Here is a 17423-nt window from a genome sequence, read left to right as displayed (position 1 = left end):
CCCCGTATATAACTCTACCCGCTCCTAAACGTCTAATAACAAAAAACCGTAGAGAAACGATCTATTTAAATAAATATGTCTATATTTGATTGATTATTAACAACACATTTATCCACCTAGTTCATTCTTCAGCGAGCACTGGAAATAGATGTCACGCTGCGTGTTTGAATATCAGCACAACAGCTCTCCGCTCCGGGACCCGAATCGCTTTACATTTACCCTGTTTATGTGGGACAGCGAGCTGCACGAGACACACTATGCATATTTTACCTTACTTCTACAACAAACATTTCCAGACTCCAGTTTTCGATAGTTGTGCAGGAAATCTTTACATATGTTGGACATTTTGTTTTTACAAGGTGGCAACCGGGGATGCTCTAATTAAAATCAAAACAAATCAGAGAGAAGCTCTCGAACTGCTAAAGAAGACGTGAATGGGTTTACCAATTGAAAGACGTGTAGTTTGTTTTTAGCTGTCTCGTCTTAAGTTGACACAGGTGGCACCGAGGCCAGAAGAGCCAGCAGACCCCCTTTGTCTGAGGTTTGGAAAATAATTTTGTTATCTTTTTGCGTTTGTACTTAAAAGCGGCTATCACTGGCTGAGGTGCTTTTAAAGAATAATGCATCGCGCGGATACTATCTTTCGGAACTGTTAATTCGAACCTACCAAAGGGATGCTAAAACCTAGGATATTCCATTAAAACCTTACCACATTCATTGCCAACACGTCTGCTGTTGCTTCATCTTAAGCCCTACGTCGCCCGTTTTGACGCTGCGCTGCGGGGCTTAGCGAGGTGATTTTCATTTCTTCAGCAGTGCCAACCCGAGCCCTACAATGCCACCGAACACGAGCACCGCACCGGTCGCTTTAGCAACACCCTTCATTCCCTCGATGTCCATGCGCTTCTTGATCAACTCTTCCAGCGCTATCACCTGCTGATTGTTTGGTTCTATTTCCAGAAAAGCTTGTGCGTGCTTGAGCGCCTCCGAATACTCCTTTAGCCGCGTGTGGCCGATTGCCATATAGTACAAATAGTCGCGACGTCCTTCCGGGTGTTTGACGAACAGATCTTCCAGCAACACTAGTCCCTGCAAAGGAAAGGCGTCCGAAAGGGGGTAAATAAATTGGCCGCACACAAATGCATCATCATCATATCCGTCATCTCATTGTTGCATCATTACCGTTTTCATATCGCTGGTAAAGTCACTCCGCACCATGCAGTACGCATATTCGAACTGTGTTGTGGTCGACACGTTACCGTCCTTCAGCTCCTGGTTGTACTTTTTTTCGAATTTCTAAAATAGGGTACGGCGGCCGAAGGGCCGAAGACAAACAAAGACGCACATAAATGATTCATTCTACGCAACTAGAAAACAATCTGGAAAACACACAGTTATGACGAATGCCACGGAACAGGAACTGCGTGCTATTGTGATTGCGTTATCACCGGGAAGGGGAAAAACGCACATCATGTCACAATGTTATTGATTTTCGACTTACCGCAAGTTCGTCAGATACTACAGAATCGTTTAGTATTTCCTCCATTGTAGTGTCGTAGGTAATTAAGCTTTATTATGCGAACGAAAAGATTGTTTTCCACCGAACACGAACTATCGTGTTTACAATATGCACTCGGTTATCCGGGATGCTGCCAGCACGGTTGTTCGAATCGACCGGATTAGCGGCAAAGGCCTTTTTGTGGTGCGATCTAGGTCAGTACGGTTTCGTTTCTGTGACCGGAATCGTTTTCCTATTTTCATTTCGTATAAAAATGCATGAAAAAGCTTAAATTTTAAACCCATGAATGCATAATAATTTAAAATAATACCCATAAATAAACAATAAACTTTTACATTGCCGCAAGGAAATGAATGCTTTCGCTCTCCCAACTGTGCTGAAATATTTCAGTAACGTAATCGAAAATGTATTGAAGTAATTCAGTTTTCAAATCGAAACATTTCAACAATGTGCTTCATGATCAGGACACTCCACTTCCGGTATTTGAATGAGTGCTTGCTGGATAAATAGTGAAATATACGCTCCAATGGTGAAAACAATCTGGAAAAGATAACACGAACGGAAATATCATCTCCCAACAGTTTAATATTTGCAGAATAGTATACCGTTAGAATCGGTTCAAAATTTAACGTAAAGCAACCGCCAGCCGTGAGACGAATCGTTTCCATTTTTGTTTGCAGTATGAAGCTTTCAATCTGTAGAAAATGTTAAAATACGACGGTTGAATCGCCTGCATGGAGAAGACATTACTCCGCACTTACCATCGTGAAAAGTGACTTACTTCTAGTTTGAACTCCTACGTCTATCGTGTGGATTCGATGTCTGAACCGATCGCTTGCATTCTTGGCACGGCTGTTGACGTAGAAAATGGCAGCTATGAAAAACGTTCGAACGATCAGACGGTTTAAGATCACTGCAAAGGGTACGACATTTCTTAGCACGCAAGCTTCAATGGCCATCACGCTTGCATCCATACGCACTTGCTGCATGATTTAGCTCCCCGTTCAATATCCAAAACACCACCCAATACGAGTTGGACAGTACGTGAATGTAGTTCTTCCAGTAGATGATCAAATAGGTCCACCCATACGCCTCGTTCAACTCCGCACTTGCACGGTGAAGATCACTGTGCAGGAGTTTAAGGGTGTTGATCTTACTCGCCAGAAACTCCAGGTACCGTGTGCTTCCTAATCGTTCCGAACACTGCAACAGCTCAATGTGATGCTCAAGGGCGGTGCGCGTCATACGCAGGTAGAAATCCAGCATGATCGATGGATAGATAAGCTGCTGACTCTTTACATGTAGCACGTACTGCAGACTGAAAAAGTACAGATAGAATCGCTTGGTTTGCTTTTTCTTGGCGTAAAAGTAAGAGTGACACTCATTTCCCACGATGTACACGAACGTTGCCAGCACAAACCACCAGTACAAGCGGATGGTGCGAGCGAGCAGCCGATGATCTACCATGCCCTTTTTTTGCAGTGTTCGATGCGCACGGTACAGTGCTTTCCAGCAGTGGCAAACATTCTGCACGGTTCGGACAAGCTCCACGTACGTTATCAAGCTTGCCAGAAGGATGGTAAGCAGCTTGATGACGTCCACCACCATCCCGATCGACTCACAGTGATAGAGAATGCAACGGCGCCGATAGATGATGAGCGCCAGATTTACCAACACACCACAGAACTGTACCAAGGTGTGGACGAAGAATGGGCTTACGGCTCCACCGTCCAATCGATACGGCTGAAACCCTAGCCACTGATGGAAACGAACGTAACCGGCAAGTACGAACCATTGCTCCAGAGGTTCCATCACCGAATGGAAAAGCGTGAGTTCCTGGTCACTTATCTAGGTTAGGCAAATATATGCCAAACTCCAAATCCACCAAACCAAACCAATCCCACTCGCTGGGAGAGTGCTGAAGAACGTACGTGCAAAGTAATTATCCGGAATGGGTTGTGCAATTTTCATGATTTCATTTATCCTCCCCAGCGACAAAGCTCAACCACCGCGAACCAAGCTTCTTGTATGGGTGGCAAACCCATGTGGGGGAAAAAAAGGTAACGAAAATTTAATTTACTCTGCAAACTTTGACCATACCGGATGACGGATTGCGAACGGATTGTCCGCTGTGTGCGAATTCAATTTTAATCAGAGCTAAACAATTGGCAGCCTTTTGTTTGCTGGTGAAAATTCAATATAATGCACCGGGAATCCGATACGATGCGAATCGGCGCACAGAGCTATCGGTAAAAGAGAAGCCCCTCGCCGTGACACACTTGCACGGAATGATTAATAATCTCATCATTAATCAAATCTGCCCGAAATTGGTCCCAAATGCGATGAAACCGGTAGCGAGCAATCACACAGCGCTAGAACGATGGCCCAACGCCACGTACATTACGATCGTCGGTTCGGTTCCGTCTATCCGCTGTTTCAGCTTCTTGGGTTCTCATTAGTACCACTCCAAGGGCAAGCCCTAACCTCACTTTACACCCTGACCGCAGTCATCGTGGTGTTTTACACTGTCGGCGAGTTTATCGTGCTGGTGTACTCGCTCACAACGCCGGAAGCTGTGTTCTTTCTTAGTGATGCTACCGGTACCTTTGCCGATGCCATCCAGTTTGTGATCCCGCTGTCAGTTCCGTTCGTATCGCTGCTCCTCTCGGTAGGCAAACGATCCACCCAGCAGCGCATTGCCCAGCTGATGGATCGGATTGATGGATTGTTTGAAGCACACGGAACCACGCCCGGATGGCTGGAGCGCTTCAACCAACAGCTCACCGGCGATATTCACACGAAAATGCTCGTGTACAACGTGATACCGGTTGTGAGCGAATTTTTCATAATATCACGCATCTCGGCCAATGCGATCTGGTACCGGAACTGGCTGATGAAGGTATGGTTCTTCATCCTGATACGTCTCGGAGATTCGTTCTTTCTGCTGCACGTCCAGTATCTGCGCAACCGGTATCGCTTGCTGAACAGTGAGCTTCAGCAAACTGTATCGACGCGGGGGCGCACCGTTTCCTTCGAAGCAACCCACCGTCGGTTAGTACACCTGAAGGTGGTCCAGAATCTGTTGAAGGACCTGGCCGGGGAAGTCAGTGATCGGTTCGGTTGGCAACTGTTTGGTGTGATAACGATGCTGTTCATATGTACCACGATCGATGGGTACTGGATGTACGCGAGCCTTCACCACGATGGCAATCTGTACAAGGTGGAATCGTTTCTGTGCGGCATCTCACCGTTGCTGATGTTCTTCGTACTGTTCACCACCTGTCAGCGGTGTTTGGATGAGGTGTGTAGAATAAGAGGGACGAGATCCGGAACTCTATCTGGGAAATAATTTTATTTACAGGCAGAGATGACATTCTTTCATCTGCACAGTGTGTTTAATCGAGCTTTACCGCCCAAAACGATCATGCTGGTAAGATCACGATCGACGGTTTGTGATATGTTTCCTCTCTAAATAACATTCTCCTTCTAGATTGCGAACTTTTCCAAACAGTTGGACAACGAACGGATCAACATTTCAGCAGCAAACTTCTTCGATCTACGCCTGTCTGCATTGACTGCTGTGAGTATCAGTAACGGTAGTGGTAACTATCAAGAAGTCCCTGTAGCTTTGATCCTTTCTCCAATAACAGATCTTCGCATCAATAACATCGTACTTGGTGATTTATATCAACTTTATTCCCAAAACGGACACATTCGACGATTACAACAAGGAACACAACTTGGTTACCACTTGAAGGTGCTGATGAGATCCTCGCTCAACTTTTGCTTGGTATCAGGACTATCAGGACAAAGTCCTGGTTAGTAAAACGATTAGGATTCCTCTCTAGACTTTCATCCAACATCTCGTCGTAATTGTTAACTTCTTTTGGACACAGCGTTTCGTTACTGTCAATAAATGAACCTATCAACCCGTAATTAGGCCTGCTCTTTGGCCCATCATCAACCGGCTTCGAAACAATGTCCCTAATGTCCCAACTGTCATCGCAAGCACCAACTTTCTTCTTCATCATTAATCACCCGTCAACCAAACACCGAGTGATGGTTTTCTCACGTCCATCAGATCACGGCGATACTTCGGGCCCACGTTTAGAGGAAAGAATCACGCCATTTTGATAAGTTCTTTCGTGTTTAACCGAACGAAGTACTGCCCGCGGTACGATGCTTGTGACACTCATATTTCAACTTTGTGGCCTGCAAACGTACGCCGGACCGAGTGCACCTTTCAGCTCTACGTTGGCACTGCTGTGGTGCATCGGCAACTGCATCCTTTACGTTGCCGTGCTTGCGTACTGTCTCGTCGAGCGCAGGTGGTTGTTTGCCGATTTACGTACCGGCAAAGGTATAAGCGTTATCCCGTTCATCAAGAGCTCAATCACGGTCGTGACACATTTGGTGGTGCTGCTGGAGGCGCTACTGGCACGTGGCGTTTATCGTGCGCTAGACGTTCGTGTGACATCGGTCGATGGGACGTTGGACGAGTTGACGGGTGGTACGGCAGGCACACGGCTCGCCCAAGCTCGTACACAGTTCCGCAACAAATTGCTCCTTTTCGGGGTGTTCTGTTGTGCAATTGAGCTGGGAATTCTGGCCCTGATTTATCCACACCCGGCCCAGCGAGTCCTGTGGTGCCTAACCGTACCATCGCTGGTCATCATTCGCATGAAGCACCTTCATCATGCATACCACATCGACCGCTTAACGGCCCGGTTCGGTGTCCTGCGGGAGCAGTTGGAGTCTCTGGCTGTCGTCGGTCGACCCATCTCCCCCGGGTACCAGGAATTAGCCGGACGCAAAGTCCCACCCAAAGTGACATCTTTGGACCGGTGGAAGATGAACCGCCCGGCCGTGGACATCGATCCGTGGACATTACGCAACCCGACTGGGCGGGCCAAATCCCTCGGTACCGATGCTCCCCCCGATACGAAGCATCTTCGCCGAATGTTTGCCGCCAAAAGCACGTACCTTACGCTCTGGCACGCCGCAAAGGACCTGAACGGGTGCTGCGTTTACTCGCAGCTGGCCAATCTGCTGCAAAACTTTATCCAGTGTACGTGCGACCTGTACTCACTGTACGCGCTGCTTTATCTCAATCAGTTTGGTGATATTTTTGGTAAGTGGTACCTGGCGCACCTTCTTTGCACGCTGACCTAATGCACTTTTGTCACGGCTCTGGAGTACCTTGCTAAAAATATGTTCCACGGTGCCACACGCGACACACGGAGCTATTGATTTTTGCACCATCATAAATTACTAGCACTTTCTGCTCCGCCTGTGTGTGTGTGAGTGACTGTTTGTCTATCTGCCATCCACCGTTGGAAGTGCTTTTGGGTGAAATTTTTATGAGTGTAATAGAGCAAAGATGAAGAACAAACAGAACATCTCAACATTCCCAGGGTTCATACTCAGCATCGTGGCCACCTTTACCGCCCTCGGGATCGTGCTGGCGGCGTGTGAAAACTGCAAGACCCAGGTAAGCACCATTCTCCAACCCTTTACCGAATCGTTCGCTTGACATTCGAACTGTGCTTTGCATCTGCTGCAGGTTAGCCAGCTGGGACAGTTGCTGTACAAACGGCGCGGTGATGAGGCAGATTTGCTCGCGAAAATGGTTCGTATGTATGTATGGCACAAAACCGTCGGTCATTGTTGCTTGCGATATGTGTCGCTGGTGCGATATGATGGAGTGATGCTGGAGTGTGCTTTCAGATCTAATCAGCCGATACATAAGTAACGGGGTAGCGTTGAAGTTTGCAGCTACAATTGAGAAGGAGGAATGGGAATAGTTTTGAAAAATTCAGCTACATTAGTTGGTTGAGTAGCATGAAAGCAAAAAAAAAAAACAAGGCAAGACAAGTTTTGCTAATGGAGCTTTTGAATTGTGAAGGGGTTGCTTAACTTATCTGTAAAGCGTGTTAACCGGTTAGTGGAATATTTTAAAATTAAATTAAATGTCGAAACAATTATTAACAAGCTAGATATTTATCAAGAAGTAGATATTTATCGAGAGCAATGGGGTCAAATTAGTGATGCACGTTACAGAATATACCTGGTAGGATCGTTTCATTCCTCTAAAGTATCAATCGAAACTAGGTTCGAAATTTTGTAAAACAAAAGAACATGGCGAACGGAACTAACCTGGTAAAAAGCAGAGTCAGTAGGAACTTGACGAACGGGGGCGTTGGACAGGAAAAACCTTTATATGTTTTCGATTCCGTTTCCAGAATTAGTATCGAACCAATTCCGGTACTAATTGCGATTCCGGGACCTATTTCGATTTCGGAACGAAATGCCGATTCCTAAACCGATTTCAATTCCAGTAGCAATTCTGAAACCATTCCGCAACCGATTCCGATCCCGGATCGGATTTCGAATTCGATTTTTCGATTTTCGACCGATTTCGAAAACGACTCCGATTTTATAACCAATTCCGATTGTGCAACCTATTAAGGAACCAATAACGAAACCGATTCCGAAAAATCCGGATCTGTCAGGAATCGATTCCGACCAAAACATCTGTTTGCTCATCACTACATCAGTCGCCAGTAAACTGGTCAACATTATTTTCTCTGAAGCTTTCACCCCTTAGTATGCAGGAAAGACTTTAGTTATTTTTTATATTCATATTTTCTAGTCCACCTGGCATAAGAGACGACACGGTGGCGGGTCTTTAAACAGGCAGGAGACCGGGGTTTAAATCCCTTCCGGACCTTCCCATTGTAGTGGGATTTGACTATCGAACGACGTGGTATCCTTAAAACTTTTAAGCCAGAAATGGCAGACATTACCTTAAGAGGTCGTCAAGCCAAAAAGATTAAGAAGAAGAAGATTGACTAGCATACGAACAATACAAAAATCGGGTTAATAAAGCTTTTCAAATGGGCATGGATTTTTAGTTAAAACTTAAAGCGTTTTAACCGGTTAGAGGTATAGTTGAATATTGAATTAGGTTGGCGTTATGAAGTATAAACAACAAACTACATTTATTTGTGTAATTTCTACAAATTTCTATTGGATCGGATTCCGGTTCTGGAACCAATTCCGATTCCGGTTCGAATTCCAAATTTCGAAACAGACTTCGATTGCGGAATCGATCCCATTCCGATTCCAGATTACAATTTTTGCTGCAAAAACCGATTCCGGTTCAGAACCAATTCCGATTCCGGAATCGACAATTCTGGAAAAGACGGATTTCCGATGTTTGGTCAGCCCGAAAGAAGTTCCGACCAAAACATCAGTTTGTCCATCACTAGTTCTGACGCTTTTTTCTCCAAACTTTGACAGCTTAGTACTAGAATAGACTAGACTTAGGATAGACGTTACTTATATTTTTGTTATTTATTTTAGAACTAGCATTTTTTTAACTTTTATTTTAGAATTGTTTTTCACAAATTTTTGCAAAACAAAAATTTAATTTTATTGCATTTTATAGATAGAAAACTTCTCCCTGCTGCTGCAACACACACCGCTCTATTTTTCACTGGGAGGATTTTTTGATATGGATTTTGTGCTCCTGAAAGAGGTAATTGCAGCTTAGCTATTCACAATCGTTATCTAAAATAAATAAAAAGTCGGTTTGATTAGAGAAATCGCTCTTTTCGCTTTCAGATAGCAGCCGCCATCACCACGTACATGGTCATTTTCATTCAGTTTATGCCGAAGGAGGACCCAGCAGCCTCGAATGCGACGATCGGAAGCGTTAACAGTACGCTTCCCTTAGCCAACAGAACGCTCACTGTGACGCTTGAATAAAGAGTGAGATTGATGCAGTAACGTTGAAGGCGATCTAAAATTTAGAGCTCATTACTTCACCGCTTTTCGTACGCTTATACAAAGCCATACCTCCATCATGGTGACATAGTCCAGGCGAAACATATTGATCGCCGTCATAGCGAATGGGGCTGAAGATTCCAGCTTTAGCAGAAAATGTTGTACCATCTCCCAACCGCGCTTACACCGTAACTGCCACCGGAGATCAATCCGGTGCAGCAGTACCCGGGTGCGATGACATTCCCACAAGATGCGCTCGTTCGAGGCGAGGTTCATCATCAGGCAGATAAACTTTGACGATATACAACCTTCGAGATCTGCAACGGAGGGCGAGTTTAGTTAGTGAGGCCAGTTTCAACGGGATACAGCAGGTCGTTTGAAATTAAATTACACAATGAACTGAGCACTTTTCCGCTTATAAACCCCTGCACAATCCAGTACGTATCGGTCAGTATGTAGACGTGGTTGATCAGCTTGATGACGGTAAACGAGTATCCGAATGCACGGTTCAGATGCTCCACCAGCCGTTCGGCACGTGCGAATGCATCCATCAGTGTGTGCAAATGAGCACAAATCTGTCCATCACTGCGCCGACCACCATACAGACTAGCACCCTCGCTTAGCTCGATCGTCCAGGCAAGCTGTTCGTTTACTGCCTTCAAGCAGAACCGCACCAGATCGGTGTACAGTAGGGTTTGCAGTTGCCGCATATGAAGCAGCAGGAAGAGTATCCAAAAGGTGATGGTGAAGTTTTTACCCCGAGCCGTCTCCGTGATGCAGTACGCAAATGTAAGCTCCCACCAGCTCATGTAAGACACGAAGGATGCAACGGTCACAAAGTGGTTACGCTGCTGAGCGGCCCACTCAACACGAGGAAACGTTTGCTGGAATTGATAAAATTCCTCCCAAATTTGCCGAAGGACCCTCCCTTGAAGACCACACTCCAAAACCAGCGTGTAGTAAGTAAACATCATTAGAATATATTTAGAAAAATCCACCAAATATCCCAGGGCATTGGCGGAGAAAAGAACTAGAGATTGGTTTTGGTAGATCCACCAGAACAGAGCGCTCACGAAGCCAACGTTCAGCTTGATGAGGAAAATAGTTTCACAGTCTATCGTCTTGTTGGGTTTCAGGGTAAACCAGTGCATTGCTAAAGCCTGGTAGAAGCTGATCACTCGCGAGAAGCTATCCATTGATTTGTGCCGCTAATATACACATCAAACTAACAACTGCTTTCAGATGACAGGACAGGCCTGACGTACAGTGGCGTGTGAAGCCATCATCAAATAATCACAATCCAGATGATCGATGAAGCTTAAGTTGACAGCTCGGCGAGTATTGCAAAATTAAACGACATCGATTTCCTGAAAGGGTATTCCTTTGGAGAACGTGATGAAAATGATCATGTACGTCGTAATTCCCGTACCGAACTGGAATAAACAAATTAGGGGGGAGTGAAAATGCGCCTGTAAAACATGAAGGGCATAAGTACCATTTTCAAAAGTGAGTAGTTAATTTCAAACAGCCCATTAGCGGTCAGTCGAATCCGTTGCTGAGCGATCTGCAGACCAATGCGATAGATGATCTTGCGAAGGGTAGGATCGTTCTCGAGCGGGATTTCCAGCAGTGCCGAATGAAGTGAGGATGCCTGGAACGGATATGTGCTGTTCAGAGTGTGTCTTGACTGATGGAGGGTATCACCACACGTACCACACGCAGGCAAGACTCGGCAGAGTGCAATAAAAGCACGATCAGAAATACCGTTGGCAAGAGTACTATGAACACATCTAGATGGAAAGAGAAGGATTACTATCAATTAAACCTTTATATCAATAAGGAACGTCAAGTGGACATAATACCTTGGAGACCATCATTACTGTACAGCTTCGCCACATAGCACCAGTAAAGATCGCACGATAGCTGCACAAAGTTGGCGGTAAAGTTACAGATCTGGGCCCACCCAAAGGTACGGTTGATCCGATCGCTAAGCTCCCACAGCTGCCCGTACAGCCGTTTCAGCTCCAGCAAACGATCGATGCAACGGTGGTACATCTCCCGGTAGGCATCCGAATCTTGCCGATGTACACGAAGCTCACCCACATACTCACCAATCTCTACCAGCCCATAGTGCAGCTGCTGTAGATGTACCTTGAGTACATCGATAAAGCACATGTGGAAAAGATGGCGCAGCCGAAGAAAGGCGTGCAGGACCAGTATTACCAACCAGTACGCTACATCGGACGGCGATTTAAAGATACTGTGCAGGACTAGCGCTTCGATCATCACACTAAACACCAGATAGCTATAAAACTTCCACAGATAGTGGTGCGTGAAGGCTTGTACGAGTTTCAGCCGCGCAGTGTTCCGAATAAGCTCCAACATGTCCCAGGTGCTTCGGTGTGTGTTGCGCTGTAGAACGGTGAAGATCAACGTGACAAACACAGCCAACATGAGCGATCCATACTTTAGTATATCGTTGACGCTCAGGATCTGCAGATCGGTGTAAAAGATGTTCGCGCGGTACTTGAGCGACAGCCAGAACACGGTGGCATAGAAAAGGAACTGTACCACGGGCAGATGCAACAGTGTTTCGGTGGCGCCGGTAGGCTTCAGCTTAAACGTGTAGCATTCGAACGAGAACGGTATGAAGCCGAAAAGCTTGAAGAGGATGAAGGCGGCCGACAAGAGCTGCCGTGCTGTTGGTAGCAGTGGTAACACGAGATTCATCGCTGGCGGACTGGAAGGATCGTAGTCCTTGCTGGGGCCTAAATGGGGATGGCGATGTATTTGGACGGGACTTACTGATACTGATGAAGCATTTGCATGCCCACTGCACATTCATCACCGATACAATTTTAATGCTTTACGGCGCACATCCTCATCCGGGACATGTCCAGGAGTTCCATCAGTCCACGATGGCATCGGTGGAGAGCATTATCGTAGGAGCTTCGTTTGGGACATTCTCGTTTCTTATGATGCTATTTCAGCTGGTTGGCTTCGTGAACTTTCCGCTAAAACTTCACCAAACCACGGGCCTAAGCATCGGAGAGCATCGCTGGTCAACCTCCATCTGGTGGTTCGTCCAAGTGGCGTTGACAGTTATCTGTAGCATACTGGCGAAACGAAACTACGATCACCTTTTCAACGGACTGCTCCTGACCGACGCAATGAACAACTATTTCAAGTTCTTTATCGGTGTGCTGACGGTTTGCGTAACACTCACCGACTCCTGGTTTGGGATTGAAACGCATCGCTCGATTTGGATGCGCTACAGTGCGCTGGCCACCAAAAACGGTACCTTCCTCGGGCTGGTCGGCAGGGCCGAGCTGGTGCGCGTTCTGGTACACTTCATCGCCATCTGTCTGGTGATAGTGGCGGTGTGCGGTATGGTCGAGTACGAGATGTACTACGGCATAACCGTCGGATCGCAATGGCACTACTTTTGGACGCACAACTTCTACCCCTACCTGATCAGTCACTTTCGGCACGTGTATCATCTGCTGCACATCTTGCTGATGGCAGCCAACTTACGACAATTGCAGCACAAATTGGGCAGCATGCAACCTCCTGCCGTTGGCGTAACGGAGCGCATGGAAGCGTACCGAGCGATGTACGGCGAGCTGTGGCAGATAAACGAGAGCATCAACGAGCTGTTCGGATTTTCGCAAGCACTGAACATTGCCTGCAGCTTCGCACAGATCGCATTCGATCTTTATTGGATGTACACGATGTGGATGCAGGGGAGCAACCACATGGATTGTAAGTGCATAGAGAAAAAAACTACCAAATGTGAAGCAAATTAAGAAAGGTTATTTCTTTCTCGGAAGTGCAAATATGGTGCCTTATTCCTACACCGGTCATCATTGGATTGCTGTTGAGCACCGCCAGAAGACATCAGCTTGCAGTGGAAGCGCTGGAAGCTACGGTACTCGATATGAATTGTTCGGAAAACGCGAAGCTGGGGCGTTTGCGGTATATATTCTTGACTCAGCTGTTTCGAACCCGGATCAGGCTAACGGCGAAAGATATATTCGACTTTGACTACACGCTCATTTGCAAGGTGAGTCATTTGTAGCGATCGAATGTAAAGATGCTTATTGGTAACACTAAACGATCTCCTATGCTTCCAGCTGGTTATTGTAATACTCACCTACGTTATTATATTCACGGAAATGTCTCGCTAATGCTGCATGTAGTACAACTGTTTTGTAAGGAACCTAACAAGCATCAGAAATCTACAATCGTTCTTATCTTCGGACTTACTTCAAAGATAGAAGTAAATATTACAGCACAGAGCGTGAGTGTGTGAGTTAGTGAGTGAGTGAGTATAATAGAGTCATTGAAAATAGTCTCTTTAAAGAATGAGTTTAAGATTCAAATCCTTTCTGCCATTCTTCAAATATGTTTAAATTTTTTGAAAAAAGTGAGTATCTTTATCTCTTCTTTATCAGTTAGTTACAGATAAAGTTCGCTATTCGACACTGTCTTTCTTCATAAGTTCTAGTATCATCTAGTGCCACTTCCTTCTTCCTTATTTAAAAAAATTAGGCCAATTTAGGACCATTAAATTTTTTAAATTCATTCATATGGGTTTTGTCTCATTTTAAAGTATTACTTTAAGTCCAAAACAGAAGGAAACAACTATTAAAAACCCTCAATTGACATGATTCAATTCCATCTTGACTCACCTCGAATCACTCTCAATAGAGCGATTGTCGTGCATTGCCTCGCAACATAATAAATTTGTGTCCCCAAAACAAGCACATTTCAATCACTTTTCAATTAGACGAAAAACTTTCTTTCCTACAGTGTGGCAGCAAACATCAACAACAGATGCTGTTCGCCGCATTACCGCCTTACTGCAACACAATAAAATACATTCAATTACGGTGCGCGTTCAGTATGAATTTCTCCTCCCAAAAACGGAAAAAAACAAAAACAGCTTTGATGATGACAAACGCAACTAACAAACCGACTCGCACATTAAGCCCTGTTTGTAGTGATGATTGCATACAAAAGAAAATAGAGAGACAGAGACAGAGAAAAACACAGCACACAATAGTTAAATTTTGCTAATCCACATCCACATGGTGGTGAAAACAAACGCCACCCAAACACACACAAAACCAAAAGAAAAACAGTACAATACCAGTACAAATAAGCCGAAAAACGCGTTAACTAATCACGGTTCGACGTTCGAGATTTGTAACGATGCGCTCCTTCCTTTCCGGCCGCATGGCTTTTTCCGCGGGAATTTACTTCCGGTCGTAGTCATCTTGCCACGGTACGGACCACCACCGGACCGCCAGTAGTAAAACCAAATCAGCCACCCGCCGTCTGCACGCTGCACGTGAAAGTGAAATTATCCAACCCTCCGGGTGTCGCAACCGGGAAGCTATCCGGCCGGTGCGCTGGCTTTTAATTTGGTAAAAATTAACTCACCGCACCGATTCGCGTTAGCAAATTAAGAGAAAAATCATCAATAAAGAGCCCTTCCATTTGGGGGTTCATACCCCGTTTTTTTTCTCTCTCGGCCGATGGGAGGAATCGCTAGAGATGTGAAAATCGAGACATTCAAGATGGACACACTGCTGGTGAGAAGCTGGCGTGTGGTTGTGTAACGGTGGGTGGAATTGGTGGATTCGCTGTGGAAAGGTGTGTAATTGTGGATGATAAGAAAAGGGCATTTCTGTGCGGTTTTAACGGCCAAATTGAATGTTTCGGGTGTGATGGCTTACATTTCTTCAACAACAATGGAGCAGGTGGTTTGAAGGAAATCTGCTCCAAAGTCGTCCGGAAGACATCCGCTGCAAATGTGATGCATCGAGAGTATCAATTGTTAGAAACATAACGAAAAGAATCACCCAATCCGATTAAAAATGCGCCCTACCACCACCACCACCACACTAGCGATGACACCACACAGCGACAGAAAAACACAGTTGCCACAATTTTTCCCATTTTCTCCACTGCTCCTCTAATCGGTCGAGCGCCAGCCTGTCTCGGTGGGCCACCACAGTACAAATGCAGACATGGCACATAACACGAGTTCATTGCTGGAATCGTTAATTGCTTCACTGCTGGTGAGCATATTTTATGATGAAACGAAACATGCGCCACCCATCTCGCCACGCCGGTTGCATCGCCGGTTGCACTGCAGCTTAAGGTTTTGCAGTTGCTGCTAAAATTGGGATGCAGTTTCTGTGGAGTGGAAGTCTGTCCCCACCGTGACAAACACATGCCCTAGCACGCCGGCACAAACACACATACACACAAACCGTACTTGTACGGGCTAATGAGTTGAGAACCAATTTGTAAGCGGCTTGAAGCTCGAAACCGGCGTGGAAAACTTTGCCACCCATCACCCTTGTGTCTCTTTCTCGCAACCGAGATGTAAAATGGGCCTGCATTGCCAGCCCATGGCCCAGCAGCGGAGACAAAACACTGCACTCGAGGGGAAAAGCGGAAAATGGTTTGGCTGTCGACGTCATCGTGCTTATTCTTATTCACCGCGACCAGATACCCCGAGTGTGTAGCGAGTACGCCACTCGAGACACGGCGAAGTAGCTCCCGTTGCGTCTTTGTGGCCCCGTGCAAGACACACTGCAGCATGCCACACACACGCTTATCACACGGACGCATCGGTGTGCGGCCGATGCCATCTTGACAGCCGGAAAACTGCAGTCAGCGCTGTGTCACATCGTGCTCTTTTCAGTGTTTCTGATGCTAGTTATCCGATTGAGCCCGCGGGTCGCTTCTATAATAAGTGAATCAATATTAGTTCTTACCGGGTGTCAATCAATTGACACCAGACGAGAGGATCACCGTACGTGGCGGTGCTGTTGAAACCGGAAATAGACGCGCGAATGGTAGACTTTTGTTTAGGAGAACGAATTAATTTCCCGACACGTTTGAAGGACTGATAGCAACTATTTTTTGGACAGTTTCATTCAGCGCTTTGACACGCTTAAAGTCATTCGTCTGCACGCTTAACGACGCAAAAACCGAAATAAATCCACTTAATAGCTTAATTAATTACCATTTCATGAGAATTCGCCACAATTTGCGCTTACTTTATGCATTAATTATGTACGTTGCATTCGCTACTACAACACCACACCTGATCGCCCAAGAGATCTGGCCATCGCAACAAATCGTGCAATTACAACCATTTGAAACAACATTCCAGTCACAGCTACGAACCACATCCGAAATTGCCTCGCCGTATGCGATCGCGTGACCTAATCCCGGTAAACCTAATTCCCATCCTCCCGCAATCAACACCCAGCTCGTCGGGCGTTCCCATAGCAAGCGCGGCGTGTGGCATGTGTCGGTGAAGCACGTGATCGTTCCGCAGTTGGAGTCTCAGTGCGTTGGTAGGGTTTGCACAAATTAAGATTATGTAGTTAATTAAAAATTTGAAGCTGTCTGCAATTCGTTACTGTAAGCTGTTTTAATTGTGCCATGTTGGACAAGGAATGGCCTACCAGGTTTGTAAGAATGGTTATTACCAACGTCATATTACGTCAAGAGGATGGAAAACTCTCAGGGCCGTTTGATATCACCTATCGTCTTATCTGTTTTCTTTTCAACCTTACGCAATGCAAGGACTTGGCTTATGTGGGACTAGGAAGCGGAAACTTTTGGGGTCGTATTCTGCACGATACAGGGTTTCTCAGTTGATAAGGCAATAGCATCCATTTTCATGGCAGGCTCCTTAGATGAAATGGCAAACAAAGCTAGTTGATATGGAAACGGCTTCAGGTGATAGGGAAATCATATACCTTTTATTGTGATGTCCTCAGAGGATATTGTCATAGTAGCCGTTGATATAACACGCACTTACCCGAGAGCTGAAAGGACGTGTACAATATATCCTACGAATAAGAATCATCAGGCTCCAGTAAGCTAGTCGTGTTATGAGAGTGATACCGGACGATCCTGCCTGGGTTAGCGTTAAGACCGTCTACTAAGACAGAGACGAACTAGGCTGAAGTTGAGATGGATAGATTGCACCAGAATAGCTACCCTTTTACATAGACAGAAGACGGTACTGGAAGGGTGCTCAGTGTAGAATAATTCTTGCGATAAGTAAGTGCTTGAATTTAAAGTT

General features: G+C 45.8%; 3 protein-coding genes across 3 annotated transcripts; 1 reads left to right on the top strand and 2 right to left on the bottom strand.

Moving 5' to 3' along the window:
- Nucleotides 1-60: 60 nt before the first annotated feature.
- Nucleotides 61-1662, bottom strand: LOC118513384 (mitochondrial fission 1 protein). The gene is made up of 3 exons (XM_036059048.1): nucleotides 1502-1662; nucleotides 1183-1296; nucleotides 61-1089 (listed from the first exon to the last, which is right to left on the bottom strand). The coding sequence occupies exons 1-3, from the start codon at nucleotides 1544-1546 to the stop codon at nucleotides 802-804; spliced, it is 447 nt and encodes a 148-aa protein (XP_035914941.1). The 5' UTR covers nucleotides 1547-1662; the 3' UTR covers nucleotides 61-801.
- Nucleotides 1663-6200: 4538 nt separating this feature from the next.
- Nucleotides 6201-9599, top strand: LOC118513381 (putative gustatory receptor 2a). Its single transcript, XM_036059044.1, has 5 exons — nucleotides 6201-6650; nucleotides 6934-7010; nucleotides 7083-7148; nucleotides 8970-9059; nucleotides 9146-9599. Exons 1-5 carry the CDS (start codon nucleotides 6371-6373, stop codon nucleotides 9287-9289), a joined length of 657 nt encoding a protein of 218 aa, XP_035914937.1. The 5' UTR covers nucleotides 6201-6370; the 3' UTR covers nucleotides 9290-9599.
- A 1033-nt stretch (nucleotides 9600-10632) lies between these two features.
- On the bottom strand, nucleotides 10633-12404 carry LOC118513380 (putative gustatory receptor 39b). The gene is made up of 4 exons (XM_036059043.1): nucleotides 11170-12404; nucleotides 11021-11097; nucleotides 10803-10958; nucleotides 10633-10740 (listed from the first exon to the last, which is right to left on the bottom strand). Exons 1-4 carry the CDS (start codon nucleotides 12146-12148, stop codon nucleotides 10657-10659), a joined length of 1296 nt encoding a protein of 431 aa, XP_035914936.1. The 5' UTR covers nucleotides 12149-12404; the 3' UTR covers nucleotides 10633-10656.
- Nucleotides 12405-17423: the final 5019 nt, after the last annotated feature.

Source organism: Anopheles stephensi, chromosome 3, assembly GCF_013141755.1.
Source record: "Anopheles stephensi strain Indian chromosome 3, UCI_ANSTEP_V1.0, whole genome shotgun sequence".
Taxonomy (NCBI): domain Eukaryota; kingdom Metazoa; phylum Arthropoda; class Insecta; order Diptera; family Culicidae; genus Anopheles; species Anopheles stephensi.
Note: the sequence above shows the minus strand (reverse complement) of the source record. Positions and strands in the feature narration are given on the sequence as shown.